At 38.3% G+C, this 22,042-nt stretch overlaps 1 protein-coding gene across 1 annotated transcript in view; it reads left to right on the forward strand.

Moving 5' to 3' along the window:
• Nucleotides 1–22,042, forward strand: part of LOC124722955 (RNA-binding protein with serine-rich domain 1-like) — a 108,601-nt gene that overhangs the window by 25,434 nt on the left and 61,125 nt on the right. The window contains exon 3 of the mRNA XM_047248121.1: nt 7,764–7,970. Coding sequence (XP_047104077.1) covers nt 7,764–7,970 — 207 coding nt within the window. The remainder of the gene's footprint in view (nt 1–7,763; nt 7,971–22,042) is intronic.

Below are 22,042 nucleotides of genomic sequence, written 5' to 3' on the forward strand. Positions count from 1 at the left end.
GACCCATGAGGAAACTCTTCAGTTTTGATTTGAAAGTGCGTGGATTACTGCTAAGATTTTTGAATTCTAGTGGTAGCTTATTGAAAATGGATGCAGCAGTATACTGCACACCTTTCTGCACAAGAGTTAAGGAAGTCTGATCCAAATGCAGGTTTGATTTCTGCCGAGTATTAACTGAGTGAAAGCTGCTTGTTCTTGGGAATAAGCTAATACTGTTAACAAGAAATGACAGTAAGGAATAAATATATTGAGATGCCAATGTCATAATACCCAGACTCAATATAATAGCATACAACATAAGCGAATGAAAATAAGCAAAGTAGACTAATTTTCATGTCAAATGATTACTTACTTCAGATACCATTTGAATAGTAAAAATGGCAGCATTAAGTCTTTGAACAAGATCCTAAACATGAGCTTTCCACGACAGTTTGCTATGTATCCGAACACCTAGAAATTTGAACTGTTCTGTTTCACTAACCATATGCCCATTCTGGGACATTAAAATGTCAGGTTTTGTTGAATTGTGTGTTAGAAACTGTAAAAACTAAGTCTTAATTTGATTTAGCATTAGTTTATTTTCTACAAGCCATGACTTACGTCATAAACTGCACTATTTGAAACCGAGCCAATGTTGCACACAACAGTAAAATTCGGAGGTGGTGGTGTTGCGGTGTGGTCGTGTTTGGTTGTGTTGTTTTGCATGGCGCTTTCACAGCACAGGCCTACATTGATGTTTTAAGTACCTTCTTGCTTCTCACTGTTGAAGAGCAATTTGGGGACGGCGATAGCATCTCCCACCATGATTGAGCACCTGTTCATAACGCACGGCCTGTGGCGGAGTGATTACACGACAATAACATCCTTGTAATGGACTGGCCTGCACAGGGTCCTGACCTGAATCCTATAGAACACCTTTGGGATGTTTTGGAATGCTGACTTCATGCCAGGCCTCACCGACTGACATCAGTACCTCTCCTCAGTGCTGCACTCCGTGAAGAATGGGCTGCCATACCCCAAGAAACCTTCCAGCACCTGATTGAATGTATGCCTGCGAGAGTGAAAACTGTCATCGAGGCTAAGGGTGGGCCAACACCATATTGAATTCCAGCGTTACTGATGGACGGTGCCACAAACTTGTAAGTCATTTTCAGCCAGGTGTCCGGATACCTTTTATCACATTGTGTATGTGCCAGAAGCAGACTCATAACTGTTAGTTAGTACCATTGAACCATACAGTATTAATGTGTCAGGAAGTTTGAATGTTCATTTTTTTAAAGGAAGTTTTCCAACAAGCAAAAAAACATCATAGCAAATGGTAATTTATTAATTAGTCACTTATTCTCTTAAATGAAATGTTTCTTTAATTAGTGCCACAGAAAACATATTCAAACATTAATAGTTAAAATTACTCCTTGGCCAATTACTGAAGGATGAAACTTGCATTTCTCATTGATGTGTATAAAAACACTGAAGGAGAAATTAATTGAAAGAACTTCCAGAATAGTTTTCTCCATGTGTGGATTCACTGCTACTGTATGCAGCTATTTGACCTTTTAATTTTGCGGTGATTCTTACAATGTCTGTGGAACTGACAAGATGATGTGACTTTCTGTAATGCGGTCAGTTCCATCCAAGTAACATTGCTTATCTTCTAGAGCAGTTGAAACATACTACTAGCTATTGCGTCGAAAGATATTGAGCTTGGAAGATGTGACTGTTACTGATTACAACAAAAAAATTATTCAATTTTCACAGAAAAGAGATAATGAAGAAAAGTAAGTATCATTACAAGATATATTCCAGAGTTTGAGAATGTAAATTTATTAATGAATAGAAAAATGGGCTAATAAGGTATGATAATAGGAAGCACAGGTTTAATCAACTTCGGGCACTAGTATTCCTGTATTTTAAAACAAGTACCTTGTTTGACAACTATGTTCATCAAACTGACTAATAACAGGTTAATGCAAGTGTAGGGCATTAAATACTTTGTTACTAAGTCAATAAATAGGTGAAAAAATAATGGCTTGTCAGCAAAATAATCTTCCTGTCATCTCTGAAATTATTAAAAAAAACAAAAGAATTAACAAAATGATCTAGTTAAATGAGCTGCAACAGTTGCATTTACATATATTGAGACAGGAGGTGTGCATGTCTTTCTTCATTTCCAGTTTGTGACCACAAAATATTGTCCTCAGACTATCAGCTTAAGTCAATAATGACTAATATCGGATCTGAATATTCTCAGAAAAAATAGAATGTGAATAAAATCCAGACTTGAGTCAAAATGGTACCACCATAAAAAAATATGCAGTGTCAGCTGTGCATCATTGAAAAACTTGACAGGTAAGGTGCATCCAAAACCACTGCATGGTGTGGTTAAAGCCAAAAGACGGGCTTGTCGTGTAATTCAAGAATGCCTGTAGTTCGCTTAGCATATTCTTTATGATTGAGTTCTGAGTATATTCATTATTGACTGAAGTTGATAGTTTAAGAATGACATTCTATGATCATATACTGGAAATAATGACATTTCCACATCTAGTTTCTTGTACAGACAAATGCATCTGGTGCTTCCAGGAAAAGCTGAGCAATTCAAGCAGTCAGTAATGAATCATTTGCTACTGTCACCAAATTTTGATGTGCAGTGTCAGAAACATTTATAAAATGTTAAGGATAGACTACCTGAAGTTTGCTAAGTATCTTGATCTGGATCTTATTAATGAAAGATCATTAGCAGCCATTGATCATTGTGGTTGATTCCTAGAACAAAACTCAGTGAAAGTAGAACTACTCTATCAGTGAAAAGGGACAGTAGTACTTTGCTCCGTAATTTAAATATTGTAATTTTAAATGTTAAGTGGAGAAATTATAATTGAAATGGGTGAAAAAAATGCCTTCACAACAGGACTCGATTTAGGATGCAATTATTGATGAATTAATTTGAAAGCAAAATGGATGTGTATTGCATTCTAATTGAAGTATATTTTGTTCATCATGCTCATGTGAGATCAATTTGCTGTATGAGCATGCCTCCAGTTCAGAATGTACTTAATAGTATGACTTCCAGTTTTGTGGATGGATTCAGTACCACGCTCATAATTATGCAGAAAATTTGCATCATTCATATATTCTTGTTTATAAACAGTAATTATTGCAGCTATTGTTATATTGTAATGAATTTCTATTCCTACATACACTATGTGATCAAAAGTATCCGGACACCAGGCTGAAAATGACTTACAAGTTCGTGATGCCCTCCATCGGTAATGCTGGAATTAAATACGGTGTTGGCCTACCCTTAGCCTTGATGACAGTTTCCACTCTCACAGGCATACGTTCAATCAGGTGCTGGAAGGTTTCTTAGGGAATGGCAGCCCATTTTTCACAGAGTGCTGCACTGAGGAGAGGTATCAATGTCATTCAGTGAGGCCTGGCATGAAATCAGCATTCCAAAACATCCCAGAGGTGTTCTATAGGATTCAGGTCATTGCTCTGTGCAGGCTAGTCCATTACAGGGATGCTATTGTCGTGTAACCACTCTGCCACAGGCCATGCATTATGAACAGGTGCTCAATCATGTTCAGAGATGCCATCGCCATCCCCGAATTGCTCTTCAACAGTGGGAAGCAAGAAGGTACTTAAAACATCAATGTAGGCCTGTGCTGTGATAGTGCCATGCAAAACAACAAGGGGTGCAAGCTCCCTCCATGAAAAACACGACCACACCTTAACACCAGTGCCTCCAAATTTTACTGTTGGTACTACACACGCTGGCAGGTGGTGTTTACCGGACATTCACCATACTCACACCCTACCATTGGATTGTCACATTGTGTACTGTGATTCATCTCTCCACACAGTGTTTTTCCACTGTTCAATTGTCCAATGTTTATGCTCCTTACAACAAGCGAGGTGTCATTTGGCATTTACTGGCATGATGTGTGGCTCATGAGCTGCCACTCAACCACAAAATCCAAGTTTTCTCACCTCCCGCCTAACTGTCATAGTACTTGCAGTGGGTCCTGATGCAGTTTGGAATTCCTGTTTGATGGTCTGTATACATGTCTGCCTATTACATATTACGACCCTCTTCAACTGTCAGCAGTCTCTGTCCGTCAACAGACGAGTTTGACCTATACCCTTTTGTGCTGTACGTGTCCCTTCATGTTTCCACTTCACTATCGCATCAGATACAGTGGACCTAGGGATGTTTAGGAGTGTAGAAATTTCGTGTACAGACATATGACACAAGTGACACCCAATCACCTGACCACATTTGAAGTCTGTGAGTTCAGCGGAGTGCCCCATTCTGCTCTCTCATGATGTCTAATGACTGCTGAGGTCACTGATATGGAGTAACTGGCAGCAGGTGGCAGCAGAATGCACCTAATGTGAAAAACATATGTTTTTGGGGGTGTCCGGATACTTTTGATCACATAGTGTAGATTCTCTTGGGAGCCCTGCTGAATACCGTCTTGGGCTAATAATGTTTTTATTTGGTTTGATTACTGTCTATGGTAGTATCCATTATTTGTATTTGGTGCTTACAGGGGGACTGTATAAACATCCACTCACTGATTTGATTCATATTGATGGGGTGAGTAGGGCACAACTGGGGCTTCAACATATTTAAACAGGAAGATGTAACTCTCAACTGTTTTTGAGAAAATCAAGTTTGAACATTTTAGGCGTGCTTGTATACTTTATATTGTTGCTAGTATTCAAGGAATCTTTGGATAGAATCTTGTTCTTTGGAGTTCTTTGGAGTTCTTTGGATTGAGTCTCTCTGTTGGTACTTTTTTTTTTTTCATTCACATATTATTCTAACGATAGACATTGTGTGTGGTATGCTGTGAAATTGTGTGATGAGTGGTAAGTGTTTATGTATGTAAACTAAATTAGTTTTTCAATAGAGACATTGAAAGAATCATACACATGCACAATTTAAGAATTTATTATGTGTACTGTATGTCACAGTAATTATTGTTTTCCATTTCTACAATTAGTATCATTCTAATTCGAGCAGTGTGCTGTAGGTTACACTTTATACTTGTCACAAATGTAGATACAATAATATAAATAAAATGATTGTACTGATTTGACAGAGTGTGTAATGTCATCTTACTTCCAGTCTCCTTGCCAAACATTTATCTGTTTTAGGATACGGTTATGAAAATAATAAATCTGTTGTTAGAATTATCTGGGAATGAACAAAAACAAAAAAATAAAAAGAACTAGAAGTGTCAGCAGCGAAATTCTTTCCAGAGACCTCATGCTTGTGAAACAAAGCACTTACTTGCCTGGCCACCGACTCCTTGAATTCTAGCAACCATAAAAAGTATATAAGAATGCCTAAAATTTTCAAATACTGTTTTCTTAAAAGATTTGAGAGTTGCATGTTCCCTTTACCTATGTTCACCTCCTAGTTGTGCCCTACACACACTGTCAATATGAATCAAATCGGTGGAGAGAAGTTCGTACAGTCCCCATGTTAGGGAGCATGTGTGAAAGTAAAAACCAAATATTTACTTTAGAAACTTACACTAGAAATTAATTCTTCCCTCCCCAGAGTGCTATATTTGTTGTTATGACCATTCCTAATATCCAAGCAAATTTTTGCTTTTGTTTTCTTAAGAGAACATTTGGCAAACCATTAATGTGTTGTTGGATTTCAAAAGTTGAAGTATTATGCACATAGAGTTGATTCAGTCCCGGTAGACAGTCATGGTGGTCGGAGCTCACTGGTAAAGGAAAGTTGAGTAACAGAGACCACCGTCAGGCAACCTTATATTTGTCTGTTATGGAAATGCAAGTGTCTGACCGGCAACCACTAGGTGCCCTTGCTAGACATGGGCGACGTTATACATATTGATACATCCATGTTATCCATTTTTGCGGTCGACAGGGTTGCTAAAACTTACATTTATTAATTACAAGTAGTGCACCTAAGTGCAACAAATTGCAGTACTTGAAGCTTAAGGATTAGGCTTAAGTTTACCAGCTGCAGAAATGTAATTAAAATACATTATAATTGCTTTCATTTCTAAATGAACTATTCAGTTTAGAACAGGGCTAGATTGAATGTAGTCACTCTTTATAAAATTAGTTAAAACTAAAAACAGCTAACATTTTTCTGCCACAAATGAAAATTAAAACTGTAATATGATCATTCTGTTCATGATAAGTTCAGGATGGCTTTCCTGGGTGTTAGTTATTTATGGCTCTGAAACAAACAGATTATTGTCAGGCAGACTTTGACTGGAAAACCTTAATGCATAGTGACCGGAGTGCTGTCATTGGGTTTCTTGTGATTTTTCACACTGCATGTTTGAGACGGTAGTGTGTGTGGGTGGAGGTTGTTGCTTACATGGAGTAAGCAGCCAAAGTGAACTAGGCATCTAACAGCAATGAGTTTGGTTGTCATTGTTTACACATGTGACTTAAGTCTTGAGCAAGCTTCCAGCAAAAATTTTAAGTATCTTACTTGAATTACAGCACAGCAGCAAAGTGTTCCTCCACTTTGATGGTACTGAAATCTCCTCCCTCCCCCCCTCCTCCCCCCCCCCCCCCCCCACACACACACACACTCACTCACACTGTTACTGAGAATTCTAAAAACATCTGCACTAGAAATTTTCTTATTTTTGAACAGCCAGTTTAGATTTTGAGTCCTGCCAATTGAATTATTTGTTAACAATTTATGTTGCTTTTGAGTCGCTGTCTCTTTCCCCATGCTATGAAAAAAATGTTCCCTCTAAAAAATTCCATAGTAATGATTAGTGTTCTGATGTATTCCTGGGTTTTGCAGGACTCTTGTCTCACTGAGTTGTAAATTTTTTGGTCCTTGGACAGAACTCTGGCTCATCCATTTGCATTATTGGTGACTTGTAGACCAGTAAGTGTGATGTATCTTCTGCATCTACAGTGGCACCTGCAGAGGGCACTTGGAACATCATTATTTAGTCACATGCATTATTTTGTTGCCTTTGGGACTCCCGTTGAACAGAAACACTACAAATGCCAAATTGTAGTGTTAGCCTCTGTATACTGTGTCAAATGAAAATGTAGTTGCCTTGTTACAGTGTGCTCCTTTCGGCAAATTTGTTCTTCAGTCATGTAGAGCAGGACATCACAAACCAGAGAGAGGCTCTGACCGTGTATTTTTCATACTCTACTGTCATACCTACAACAAAAACTTGACACAACACCATTGCCTTTTGATGGTCTCATAATGGACAAGTACTTACCATAGATATCCAGCGGTCTCTCTTCTTCTTCCTGCAGAAACTGTGTCACTGAGTGTAATGGATATTTCGAAGAATTCAGTACCGTAAAAGTCATTATAACATGTACGATGTGCACAAGAACCAGTGCAGAAATGCCAAATGCACCTGAGTGGAGAATGAATCATCACAACCACTGTTGCCCAGCTGCATATTTACAGATTTTGATGGAGGAATACGTGTAATATATCTTTACCATCTGTATAAAAATTATATTTCTCTCATATTTTCTGGCAGTGTTTTGATTCTGCTGACTTTGTTCTTTTTTCCACTTGCTAATTGGGCTCTATCTGCCATTATATCTGTCACTATTTACAACGTGCAGTGTATGTAAGAGTGAAATTGTCATTTGCATTTGTGGCCCGTGCAATTTAATTATCAGGTACATCCAGTTTTTGTAATTTGTTTATCGATACATGCTGCTGAAGGAGATTTTAGTTTTGTGCGTTTAATGAAAATATTTTTTTGTTATAGGAAGACTGCAGAAAGTGGGAAGGGGGAAGATGGTGGCTCTGAATCTGCATCTGGTTCAGATAAAGATAAAGCTAGTAAAGCTCAAGAAGGAAAGAAAGATAAAGATGTTTCATCTGGTGAAAGCAGTAGCAGCAGCAGTAGCAGCAGCAGCAGTAGTAGCAGCAGCAGCAGCAGTAGCAGCAGCAGTACCAGTAGCAGTGGCAAAAGGTATAATGTTATGTTATTTCCTGCAGTTATTCCGTAAATACATAACTTCCGTATTTGTATGTTATGCATTCATCTGTAATTTACATTACAGCTGTTGGTCCTACCGAGAATTATAAGTAATATCACTTATTTCACCTTCAGAGGTCTTTTTTGTATAAATGGGGAAACTGGTATACATTCGTACGCAAAGAAATATGCAGAGTAAATGCTGAATTGTATTTTTCCAGCCTCGGCAAACTTAGTTGTATGACAACAATGTTTGGTGAATAACTAAAGAGCCAGCCTAGCAATATGTTAGAGCAAGATGAGTACATGAAAGAATGTGTAGGTATCTGATGAATAAACAATTTTGAAGACCTATAGGATTGATTGTTGCTATGCTGTGAACACAGAAAAATGGTAGTCACCGTAACTGTAGAAGACAGTGAAGGGTTGATAGTCAAGGTGTACCCCTGACATGTTTGGTAAGTGTTATGTGCAGTCTTTTGAACAACTGTGGGTGGCCTCATTACATATCCATTATGACTGACCAAGGTGGTGGTGAGCACACTGGATTCACATTTGGGAAGATGTGGTTCAAATATACATTTGGCCATCCTGATTTAGTTTTTCTGTGGTTTCCCTAAATCAATTAAGAAAAGTGCTGGGATAATTCTTCTGACTGCAACAAGAATTCTGTTGGTTATCTGAGGAGCCAGTTTCCTTTTTGACACAGTGGATGGCCATGTGCATCTTTTTTATTATCTGCATGAAGCTACAGTTTTGCTGCATACTGTGTCCACAGTGCAGGTTGGCGCTGGTGCTTGCGTGGTGTGCCCAGCTTTTATTTTAACAATTTGGTCCTCTCGTAGTTATAGAGGAACCCACCAGTTTTCTGTTCCTTTTTTATCTTCTTGTGGACCTGTTGTATACAGGAAGTACATTGTTTTCTGCTGAAGGATGAAGACGTCTTTTGAAAGGGCAGGAATGGTTTGACAGATGCAATCCAGACTTTCAGCTTCTGGAGTGGCCACCAAAGTCACTAGACCTGTCATTGATCACTTGTGGGGAGACAGGGAATGGGACATCCAGTCCCTCAGTACATTTCCTACCTTCATAACAATGTTGAACAGTGTGCGTTGCATCCAGCATGTATGCTGATGCAACAACACTGCTGCTGACATCTCATAACAGTGTGGCCATGTTGGATTGCTGATATGTGGATGATACATGGTTCTAGGTAGGTTGTCATAATTTATCATCACACCAAAGTATCATAATAACAAGAAAATAGTGTTTGCCATCATGTGCAAACATTTAACTCATTCTTCTTCCCCAATTATAGGGTATTTTGTGCCATATCATTCACTCTTTATTTCCATTCGATGTTTTGAACTAATAAAACTGAATGCAAAAGTTAGGAAGTGTTTACTTACACAATACAGTGAGGATAGGAAGTTTTGGGCATTAGGCAGATGTATAAACCAGGTACTGGACACTAGCTGTGTTTCCGAAGTAAAATTCTTTGCCAGGAAATGCTCACACACAGCTAATCTCTCTTTTATTTTTCCCTGATCTAACTGAGCTGAGTAATTGTCATAGATGTCGTGGATGCTATAAATGTGGAAGAGTTGGGGTGAGGAGAAGGAACAGCAAGAGAATTTCCCACAGGTGCTGCTGGGGATAGTGGCATGTTGTATACAGGAAGGAAGGATATGTATGGTGACTTGAGGGGATAGAGGCAGATGAATCACTTTTTGTATTGTTATTAACAAGAGGTATTGGGAACACCCTGCTTGCCTGAAGTTTTGCAGTTCCACTCATCTGTTTCTGTGGCGCAACTATTTCACTTCTACTTACTGGTGCTTTTCATTAATATTTTAATTTTGGTTGAATGTTGATCTGATTATTTTATATCCTCTTTTTTGTATATGCATATTGTGGCACACAATATACAAAATAAATAAATTATTTCATGAATAGGCTTATTTTAATACTAATTTTGTTCGTTGAAGCTCATCATGTACTTGTTGTAGTTTTTCTCTGTAAACTTTTTGTCCAGGCATTACATTATTGAACACAACATATGTAATCATGCAATTTTTGTACTCTGAGGCTCAAAGGGTAAGTGCTAAACTATAATTACAAAGATCCAGGGTTTGATCCCCAGCTGATTCTTGGAATTTTAGTGTGACTTAACACCCCTTTTCTGTCTGGCAATGACTTTTTAATGTGATAAATGTCTAGTTGCAGCACAGTCTGTGATTCACATTGAACTGTAGGTCCTCCTGTAAGTGACAGGGTAAGTCAGTCAGAGGTCAGAGGAAAGCAGTGACATACCACCCCCAATAGGATTATACCTAGTAAAGTACCATGTTCTTCAAATTAAAAAAAAAAAAAAAAAAAAAAAAAGAATATTCGTCTAGATCTACTCATCTTCAGATCAACTCTCTCTCTCTCTCTCTCTCTCTCTCTCTCTCTCTCTCTCTCTCACACACACACACACACACACACACACACACACACACATGTACATGAACCAAAACATTATGACCACTGCCTACTGCAAGACTGAATGTGCCACATGGTGGTGTTGGAGGCATGTGGACGGTAAGGAAAGTACACACGGTGCAGTAGTTATTTGGTATTATTCCAGCTTTACATATGAAAACCAAAATCACAGATATCTGCCGAAACACCAGGGAAAAAGTGCCTGGCAACTCATAAGAGAGAGATCCTGTATAAGTGGAGCAGAGATGAGTGAGAAAAACATTCTAGTGATGTTGTGGGCTGCAAATGGGGAAAACCGCTGACATGTGTGACCTGAAAAAGGGCAGATTGTGTTGGCATGGTGCTTGGGAACAAGTATCTTAGAAATGGTAAAGCTGGTCAGCTGTTTGTGTGCTACTGCCATGAGCAACTATGTAAAGTGGTTGAAGGATGGTATAACCAGGAGTGGGCAACCAGGTATTGCCTGCAGTCTTTGTATACATTGAAATCCACTTGGCACAATGACAGAGCATACTCTGAGAAGAGCCAAAACAATTGGTGATGCCCATCACTACTTCATCAATGTGTTTCACCCAAGAATAGGATAGTATGCACTGTTATATCAGATAATATCTGTTAACATTATGACTTTGGCTGTTTTTAAAATTATCCACTATTATGGACATGACCATTGTGAAACTGTAGCAGTGAAATCAATGAGTTTGCAGATGAGATTAATGTATTGTAATCACTTTCTCTCTCTCTCTCTCTCTCTCTCTCTCTGTTTTTTTTTTTTTTTTTTTTTTTGCTGCATTAAACTCGCATGAGCTAGTGGATTTCTATTAATATTTTGTGGATAGTCTTTCACAGTATTTGCTGTTGTCTGTACTATTTTTATGCTGTTTTAGTCACTTTTCTTTTGTTTAAAAGGTAGATTGTTATTTATTGAGGATAATCTGACCAGCTCCCTTAGATTGTTTGCAGATGATGTTGTAATTTACCGTCTAGTAAAATCATCAGGCAATCGATTCCAATTACCGAATGATCTAAAGAGAATTTCTGTATGGTGCGAAAAGTGGCAATTGGCACCAAACAAAGAAAAGTGCGAGGTCATCCACATGTGTACTAAAAGAAATCCAATAAATTTTGGGTATACAATAAATCACACAAAACTAAATACCTAGGAATTACAATTATGAGCAACTTAAATTGGAAAGGACACATAGATAATATTGTGGGAAACAAAGACACCACTTTGTTGGCAGGACACTTAGAAGATGTGACAAACCCACTAAAGAGACAGCCTACATTACACTTGTCTGTCCTCTGCTAGAATATTGCTGCACGGTGTAGGATCCTTTCCAGGCAGGATTGACGGAGGACCTCGAAAAAGTGCAAAGAAGGGCAGCTCGTTTCGTGTTATCGCGCATTAGGGGTGAGAGTGTCACTGATATGATACACGAGTTGGGGTGGCAGTCACTGGATCAAAGGTGGTTTTCTTTGTGAGGAGATCTATTTACAAAATGTTAATCAACAACTTTCTCTTCCAAATGTGAAAATATTTTGTTGACACCCACCTAAGTAGGGAGAATTGATCATCATAATAAAATAAGAGAAATCAGAGCTCGAACAGAAAGATTTAGGTGTTCCTTTTTCTCATGCACCATTCGAGAGTGGACTGGTAGAGAAGTAAGTATGAAAATGGTTCGATGTACCCTCTGCCCAGCACTTAAGTGTGAATTGCAGAGTAACCGTGTAGATGTAGATGTATTCAGAGTAACAGAAATTTTCAACCTGTCATGGACAGCATAGTCTTGCATGAAGGGGCAGATTAGGGGATTGTTGGAAGGAATTTTCAGAGATAAAGGAAGAGTACAAGGAGAAAAATGTATAGTAGGAGAAACAGATAAGGAAATATAGAGAGTTTCCAAACAGGGAGTATGGGAGTGTGTGGAGGTACATAGGGGGAAGGGACTAATGCAGATTGAGACATAGAGTATTACAGAAATGAGGGATATGTACGAGGGTAATCCCAAAATTAAGGTCTCCTATTTTTTTATAAGTACATTGACCTGTTTATTTATACAATGGTTTATATCAGTTTACATCTTGAACATTCAGCTATTTTTCGACATAATCACCATTTATGTCGATGCATTTTTGTAGACGCTGTGGCAGTTTTTGTATGCCCATGTCATACCAGCTCCCCGCTATGCTGTTCAGAAAGTTACAAACCTCTTCTTTCACCTTGTCGCTGCTCCTCAATCGCTTTCCGGCCAAATGTTCTTTTAACCTGGGGAATAGCTGATGGTCCCTGGGTGCCAAGTCAGGACTATAGTGGGTGGGTGATTATGTTCCACTGAAACTGTTGCAGGAGAGCAATGGTTTGCCGAGCAATGTTTGGGCGAGCATTGTCATGGAGCATGTGTGCGCCCTTGCTCAACATTCCTCTTCTCCAGTTCTAAATTGTGCATTTGAGTTTTTTCAGAGACTCACAGTACCTGTCAGCGTTAATTGTGGTCCCAGCAATTCAGCTCCAACGACTAGGTGAAAGAAGAGGTTCGCAACTTTCTGAACAGCATGATGGTGAGCTGATATGACATGGGCATACAAAAACTGCTACAGCATCTACAAAAATGCATCGACAGAAATGGTGATTATGTCAAAAAATAGCTAAATGTTCAAGCTGTAAACTGTTGTAAACCATTGTAGAAATAAACAGGTAGGTCTATGTACTTATAAAAAAAATAGGAGACCTTACTTTTGGGATTACCCTCGTAGCAGGGAGGGTTTCCATGTGTGCAGTTCAGAAAAGGTGATGTTGGGCACCTGTGAAGGTAGCCACATTGTACACTGACTTGACTACAACCACACACAGAACAGCATGGGTATGGCTGTGAACAAACTAACTTTACAGATGAGTGGCCACCACCATGCTGCAGTGTTCTAACCTATGGTATTCCAGTTCACAGGTAGGAAATTCCATCTTGTCAATTTCCTTGGTATTCCAGTTAGAACACAGCCCTATAGCAACAAGATGCAGTTTTCAAACACGATTTAATGTTCCAAAAGGACCCAATGCAAAAACGGTTCACAAGCTCTTCGCCAAATCAAACGAGACCGACAGCATGGCTGATGATCTAGTGGGGAATGCTGGCCCTAGGCAAACTGTAGTTACTTGTGAAAATTTCAACATGGTTTCTGGAATTAATCAGCAAAATCCAAGGAAATCCATTCAAAGAATTGCAGCAGAGACTTATTTGAAGTATTCCAGCATGCATAAAATACTGAGACAGAGACTACACGTGTGTCCATTCAAAATCCAAAGCCATCAGTCCATACATGTACAACCTGTGTGACAGAGGGTGTGAACCAGTTTCTCACAGTGATTGATAACCAAGGATTGGATGTTGGCTGCATCTGGTTCACAGATGAAACACACTTCCACCTGAATGGAATCGTGAATACATAAAACTGGCGGTTTTGGGGTTCTGAAAATCCCCCTTTGTGCGAAGTGAAACCACTGTATTCTCCCAAAGTTAGGGTTTGGAATGTGGTATGCAGCAGAGGCTTTATTGGCTCTTGTCTCGTATAAGAAATGATCACTAATGAATGTGAAGCTGCAATTTTGGAACAGTTTGTCGACCCACAGCTTGCACTGGAGGATCTACCACACACACCAAGTGGTTCATACAAGATGGACGAGACCACATTGCACCAAACATGTGCTTCACTTTGGTGATGAATACTGTGGGAATAGAGTCATTGCACAGTATTATTGTAAATTTACTGGTGCAGGGATGGATTGGCCTCAGAAGCTGACTACTTTTTGTTTTTGAGACATTTAATTTTGAAATTGGGGACTCCTTCACTGGACACCCTGTAGTAGGAGCTAAGCTATCTAAGCTCATTATCTAACCTTGGTAAGTTATGGTTAGTTTTCCATAGTGACATTGAGGGACTGAAGTCTCTCTCTCTCTCTCTCTCTCTCTCTCTCTCTCTCTCTCTCTCTTTCCTTCCTTCCTTTCTTAGTCTTTGCCATAGAAATATCTTTGTAGAAAATAACTGTAAATAGCAGGAACTTATTTCTGGAAATGAGTACCAGGTGATGGAATGGAGAACACGTTGGCACGGTCAGCCTGATGTCAGATGTAAATAAGTAAGAAACTGACTGGGATCTACCATGCACTTTGTGATCATGTTAGGAAAGGGTAGGACATGGCAATAAATATATTTTGTCTATGATTTATGTAAGTCCAACCAGCTCACTCAGCTATGGTACCTTTGTTGTGATTACTGTGCATACCTGTACATTTGTAAATAGTTGTTGGGAGTTAAGTAGACACACCAGAGCACTAAATAATTATATCCAGTAAATGTTTGTAGGAGCATATAAAGTCAGAAAATACCACATGGTAGACTGTCAGTTATTTAGTACTCTCAACTTTTTGTTTGGTTCTGTAGTTTCAGGTTATTCGTATAATTCTTGGCACTTATGTTGCCTGAGAAATTATCAGTGTGGATTCTGCTAGATACCCCGTCATATCCATGAGAGTTCTTGGTCTTTGTTCTTGGTCTTGGTTTTGTTCATTCCTCATTACTAGAAGGGCATTCTGTTAGCAAAAAGGTGAATGGCCTTTCAGATCATGATGCACAAATTTTAACTGTAAAAGATTTTTGTGCTGCAACACGTGTTAAATATAGTCATCAGCTGTTCAGGAAAGCTGATCCAGTTGCTGTAGAGACCTTTGTAAACCTTATAAAGGAACAAGAGTGGCAAGATGTTTATAGCGCTGATACAGTAGACGATAAATATAATGCTTTTCTCAAGACTTTTCTCATGCTCTTTGAAAGTTGCTTTCCGTTAGAACGTTTAAAACAGGATACTAGCACAAAAAGGCAGCCTGGGTGGCTGACTAGAGGGATAAGAATATCTTGTAGAACAAAGTGGCAATTATATCAAAACGTTAGAAACAGTCAAAATCTAAATGCAGCAGCCCATTACAAACAGTATTGTAAGGTGCTTAAAAATGTTATTAGGAAGGCAAAAAGTATGTGGTATGCAGATAGAATAGCTAAGTCTCAGGATAAAATTAAAACCATATGGTCAGTCATAAAGGAAGTTGCTGGTCTGCAGAGACAGGTCGAGGCTATAGAATCAGTGCGTAGTGGGAATGTCCGTGTTACTGATAAGTCGCATATATGTACATTATTCAATAATCACTTTCTGAATATAGCAGGTGAACTAAATAGAAACCTAGTCCCAACAGGGAATCATATAGCGCTCTTAGAAAAAAGTGTTCCGAGACTGTTACCTGAAATGCTCCTCCATGATACTGACAAGAGGGAGATTGAGTTAATAATTAAATCACTAAAGACCAAGAACTCTCATGGATATGACGGGGTATCTAGCAGAATACTGAAGTATTGTTCTATGTATGTTAGCCCAGTTCTCAGCCATATCTGTAACTTTTCCTTTAGGAGTGGTCGGTTTCCTGACCGATTAAAGTACTCGGTAGTGAAGCCACTTTATAAAAAGGGAGACATTGATAATGTTGACAATTTTAGACCTATTTCTATGCCATCGGTGTTTGCTAAAGTTATCGAGAAGGTTGTATATACAAGGTTACTGGAGCATTTAAATTCACATAATTTGCTGTCAAATGTTCAGTTTGGTTTTAGAAATGGTTTAACAACTGAAAATGCTAAATTCTCTTTTCTCTGTGAGGTTTTGGACGGATTAAATAAAAGGTTGCGAACGCTAGGTGTTTTCTTTGATTTAACGAAGGCTTTTGACTGTGTTGACCACAAAATATTACTGCAGAAGTTGGACCATTATGGAGTAAGGGGAGCAGCTTACAATTGGTTCGCCTCTTACTTTAAGAACAGAAAGCAGAGGGTAATTCTCCGCAATATTGAGAGTGGTAGTGATGTTCAGTCCCAATGGGGCACTGTTAAGTGGGGCGTTCCCCAAGGGTTGGTGCTGGGGCCACTGCTGTTTCTTATTTATATAAATGATATGCCTTCTAGTATTACAGGTGATTCAAAAATATTTCTGTTTGCTGATGACACCAGCTTGATAGTGAAGGATCTTGTGTGTAATATTGAAACAGTAACAAATAATGTAGTTCATGAAATAAGTTCGTGGCTTGTGGAAAACACCATTAGAACAGTATCTGAAATAAGTGACACTTCAACACGAAAAGTAGTCTACTTCGCATATTTTCATACGCTTATGTCATATGGTATTATTTTTTGGGATAATTCTTCTGATTCAAAAAGGGTATTTTTGGCTCAAAAACGGGCTGTTCGAGCTATATGTGGTGTAAGTTCGAGAACCTCTTGTCGACCCCTATTCAAAAATCTGGGAATTCTGACATTGCCCTCAAAGTATATATTTTCTTTAATGTAGTTTGTTGTTAGCAATATTAGCCTATTTCCAAGAGTTAGCAGCTTTCACTCAGTTAATACTAGGCAGAAATCAAATCTACATGTAGAATGCACTTCCTTGACTCTTGTGCAGAAAGGAGTGCAGTATTCTGCTGCATCCATTTTCAATAAGCTACCACAAGAACTCAAAAATCTTAGCAGTAGCCCAAATTCTTTTAAGTCTAAACTGAAGAGTTTCCTCATGGCTCACTCCTTCTATTCTGTCAAGGAGCTCCTGGAAGAGCTAAAAAATTAAGCAAATTCCAGTGCTACATTGTTGATTTTCTTCATTTAAGCTTACGACTTGTCACCTAAATATGTTTTTTTATATTTCATTTTATCTGTTTCTAATATCGTATTATAATTTCATGTATTGACTCGTTCCATGACCATGCAGACTTCTCCTTAATTTGGTCCCACGGAACAATTATTTATTGTTCATACATACATAAATAAAATAAATAAAACTTATGGAAGTTGTTTCCTTAGATTATTGTAACTTCATGTCTAGAAGTAGTACGACAGATGACTTTGTAAATTCATCAGAAACAATCGTTATCAGTTATGCAGTACTAAAGGCTTGTAATTGAGCGGCTACTTCACCCATTATGGATCAGAAAATGTTGATGAGTCTGCATCCTGATGCTTGAAGCACAGCAGCTACGTACAGCGAGCCACAATATTCATGTGTACAGTAAGTTCCAGAATGTTTTTCTTTTAATGAATAAACTAGACGAACATCGATGCATAAGATATTGTGTTGATTATAATTGATTTCGATTCAGTATTAACTTATTTGTTCTAAGTGCACCATATTTTTTTAATGATGTTGTCATGATCAGAGTTTCCTTTTTTTAACCATTTCAGAAAAGTGTTCATTGTTAGTTTTTTTTTTTTTTTGTGACTCATTTCTTGATTATGTTGCGTATGTATAGTATTTTATATCTAAAGGGAACTGAAATTTTCTAAATTACTGTGAATAATCACAATATAAAGATGCAGTTTCCTGTTTTTAAATTCAGTGGGTTCTATTTTGAATATTTTGTTTTAATTCTGGTCTCTTTGCTGTATTTCTAGGGTGGAGGAAAATAGGAGTGAGTCTGTCTTGATTCAGCTGTGATATTCAGCCACTATTGTTTTGCATGGTGAGATACAGTGTCATCAAGATAGAAGAACAATGACTTAAGAGTAATGAATATGAGGGAAAACTGACATTTACAGTTCTGGGAAGTGGGTGAAATGTCTACTGCATTTATCTTGTACGTTCTGTTACAGGATAAACTTTTAAGTGTTTATTAAAACAAGAAAATAAGGTAACATAATTGCAAAGTTCACAAATATACAAAAATAACTGATAGAGCAAGACCATCGGCCACTTGAAAGAGAAAGCTGATAAAGTGACCTCTAGACAGCTTTCTCTTGATAAGTTCTAGTATTCTGAATGAAGAGCCTGATGGAAAAAAGAAACTACGTACAAAACAATAATTCATATCACAGTAAATACGCCTCTCTGATATATCCATCATTAAATTTAATCAAATGTGTCATCAAAGGCACTTAGTTCTGAAATTTATTGGAATTATCAAGAGATTTTGTGTTGATTTATCAGTGTCATTATATGAAGTTTAATCAATAAGTATCTGCAATCGATACCCTCTGGGGAGAGGGGGGGGAAGTTGTGTTTGCTCAGCAAGCCACGTGTGCACCACTTCCTTCACCTGTTGCTCAGAGCCTAATCAACGGCCCCTTCATACGTCTACAAGTGGATCAAAGCTGCATATAGTTTGCCACATCATCAACAGCCACTTGTCTGTTATTCAGAATCAAGGCACGGACTTGTTCAGTAATGCCATCAATTATGGTTGTAGCACGAAGATCCGCTCTTCTGTCATTTTTCATGCTTATTTGGCTACTTTTGAACTGTTCAGTCTACTGGTGAGCACTTTGCTGTGACAAAACTTTGTCCGTGTATTGTGCTGAAAGTCTTCTATGACTTGTTGCTCCTGGTACACTTTCAGACCCCAAAGAACAGATACAGAATGCTGTCTGGTGCAAACAGTGTGTGACACGGCCATCTTTAGGTTGTGACAGTACAAAGTGGACTGATGTGGTAATGCTACAACCTACCACAGGTGAAAACAACAGTGCCATCTAGTGGCCGGTGAGTGCACGAAGTCGTAGAGCCAACCTAAAGACAGTTAGAGCAAAACTGCAGATAATCATTGACTTATCCTCATACAACAAGGAGTCTTAACCTGCTTGAACAAAATTTAAGGCAAGGATTGGCTATAATTTGTTGTTGAAACCATTCTATCATTCTGAAGAAACTAGGGAAACCTAAACTGCCATGTCTGGATGGGTATTTGAACCCAGCTCCTCTCAGATATAAGTCCAGTTTACTTCAGACATGTTGAGTTTCTTTAATAACTTTTATTCCATAGAAAAACACTGAGAAGTAATGAATCTCATTTGCCTTAATTCATAAACTTTTGATTGATGTGTTAACACATCAGTTTTTTATGTTCCACACAGCCTTCTAGAATAGCCATCTATTTCTGCATCTATAATCTGCAAACCACCATGAGGAGCTTGGCAGAGGGCATGTCATATTGTGGCAGTTATTAGGGTTTCTTCCTGTTCCATTCACAGATGAAGCACAGGAAGGATGACTGTTTGAATACCTCTGTGCATGCAGTAATTATTGTAATCTTATCCTCATGATCCCTATATGAGTGATACATAGGGTGTTGTAGTATATTCCTAGGGAAATTATTTAAAGCTGGTTCTTGAAACTTTGTTAATAGATTGTCCCGGGATAGTTTACATCTATCTTCAAGAGTCTTCCAATTCTGTTCCTTCAGTATCCCTGTGACACTTCCCACGGATTAAACAAACATGTGTACATTCGTGGTGCACTTGTCTGTATATGTTCAGTACCCCAGTTAGTCCTATTTGGTATGGGTTCCACCCACTTGAGCAGTATTCTAGAACTGCTTACATGAATAATTTGTAAGTAATCTCCTTTGTAGACTGATTGCACTTCCCCAGTATTCTACCAATAAACCGAAGTCTTATCACCTGCTTTACCCATGAACCTATGTGATCATTCGACTTCATATCCCTACAGAGTATTACACTTAGGTAAATTTTACATTTCTGAACATTTGGAGCAAGTTGTGAAGTGCAAAATTTTACATTTCTGAACATTTAAAGCAAATTGCCAGTCTCTGCACCACTTTGAAATCTTATCAATATTTGACTGAATATTTATGCATCTTCTTTCAGATAGTACTTCATTATAGATAACTGCACCATCTGCAAAAAGGTTGATTTTATTATTGTTATTGTCTACAAGGTCATTAATATACAATATGAACAGCAAGGGTCCTAACACACTTCCTTGGGGCGCATCTGAAGTTACTTCTACATCCGATGATTACTCTCCATTTAAGATAATATGCTTCTTCCTCCGTACCAAAGAGTCCTCAATCCAGTCACAAATTTCACTTGACACTCCATCTGATAGTACTTTCAGCAGTAAGCATAGGTGCAGTACTGAGTCAAATGCTTTTTGGAAATCAAGAATAAATACTACATCTACTTGGTTGCCTTGATTCAAAGCTTTCAATATGCCATGTGAGAATGGTGCGAGTTGGGTTCCACATGATTGATGTTTTTGAAATCCATGATGGTTGGCATTGAAGAGATCATTCTGTGCAAGATACTTCATTATGTTTCAGTTCAGAATATGTTCTAAGATTCTACAACAAATCGATATCAGGGATACTGGACGGTAGTTTTGTGGATCACTTCTACTACCTTTCTTGTAGATGGGTGTGACCTGTACCTTTTTCCAAGAACTGGGCACAGTATTTTATTTGAGGGTTCTACAATAGATTATAAGTTAGAAGAGGGGCTAACTCAGCAACAAATTCAGTATACAATCTGACAGGGATTCCTTCGGGGCATGGAGCTCTGTTCAGTTTTAACGCTGTCTGCTATTTCTCAACACCACTGACACTAATATTTATTTCAGTCATCTTTTTAGTGGTATGAGGAATAAATTGGGCAATTCTCTTGGGTTTTACTTTGTAAAGGAACATTTGGAAATCGAGTTAAGCATTTCAGCTTTTGCTTTGCTACCCTTAATTTCAGTTTCTGTCTCATTCACTAGGGCTGGGCACTAACTTTGGTACCACCGACAGTCTTTTCATATGGCCAGAATTTCTTTGGATTTTGTGAAAGATCACGTGACAATATTCTGCTATGGTAATCACTGAAGGCATCACGCATTGCTCTCTTGATAGCCAAATGTGTTTCATTTAGAATCTTTCTATGTATAGCCCTATGCTTTTACACCTATTATGCAGTAATCTCTGTTTCTATAGAAGTTTCTTTACAGTGACTGTATACCATGGAGGTTCCCTCCCATTATGAAATGTTCTACTGGGTACATACCTATCCAGTGCATTGTCAACTATTCTTTTAAACTGGAGCCAGAGTTACTCTACGTGCTCCTGCCCTCTGCTGGAAGTTTCAAATTCCTGAGTGAGATATGACACTACTGATTTTTTATTTAGTTTACTGAACATATATATCTTTCTGCTTGTTTTGGTTGTCCTTTGTACTTTGGTAATCATTGTTGACACATCCATAAGTGAACTGAGGTTTTTTCCAAAGTACATCAGGAGATTGGTTTGGTGGATGATAGAAGATACAGTTATCATTTTATACCCACCCTTGAAACTGTGTCTTGCCCAAACAATCTCACATGCAGCTTCAATTTCTACCTCAGTGAATTTGAGTTTCATGTCAGTTGCGACAAATACACCACCTCCATTTCCCATTTGCCTATCCTTTTTATATACACCTAAATTTTCACCAAAACCCTCACTGCTGACAATTTCAGGTTTCAACCAGCTTTCTGTACCTAGTATTATATGAGCTTCACTGCTTTTCATCCGCGCTTGAAACTCTGGCATTTTGTTGCAAATGCTTCAGCAGTTTTACGATTTTAATACTCTCACCTGTGGGAGGCATTTCTTTCCTACAGCTATCGTTATCTGGATTGGATGGAGAGTTGCTTAATCTAATTGTGCATCCCACACACAGTCAGCTACGTGAGTAGCAGCCTCTGATGTGTAATGCACACGTGACCTATTTAGGGGAACCCT

Source organism: Schistocerca piceifrons, chromosome X (assembly GCF_021461385.2).
Source record: "Schistocerca piceifrons isolate TAMUIC-IGC-003096 chromosome X, iqSchPice1.1, whole genome shotgun sequence".
Lineage (NCBI taxonomy): Eukaryota > Metazoa > Arthropoda > Insecta > Orthoptera > Acrididae > Schistocerca > Schistocerca piceifrons.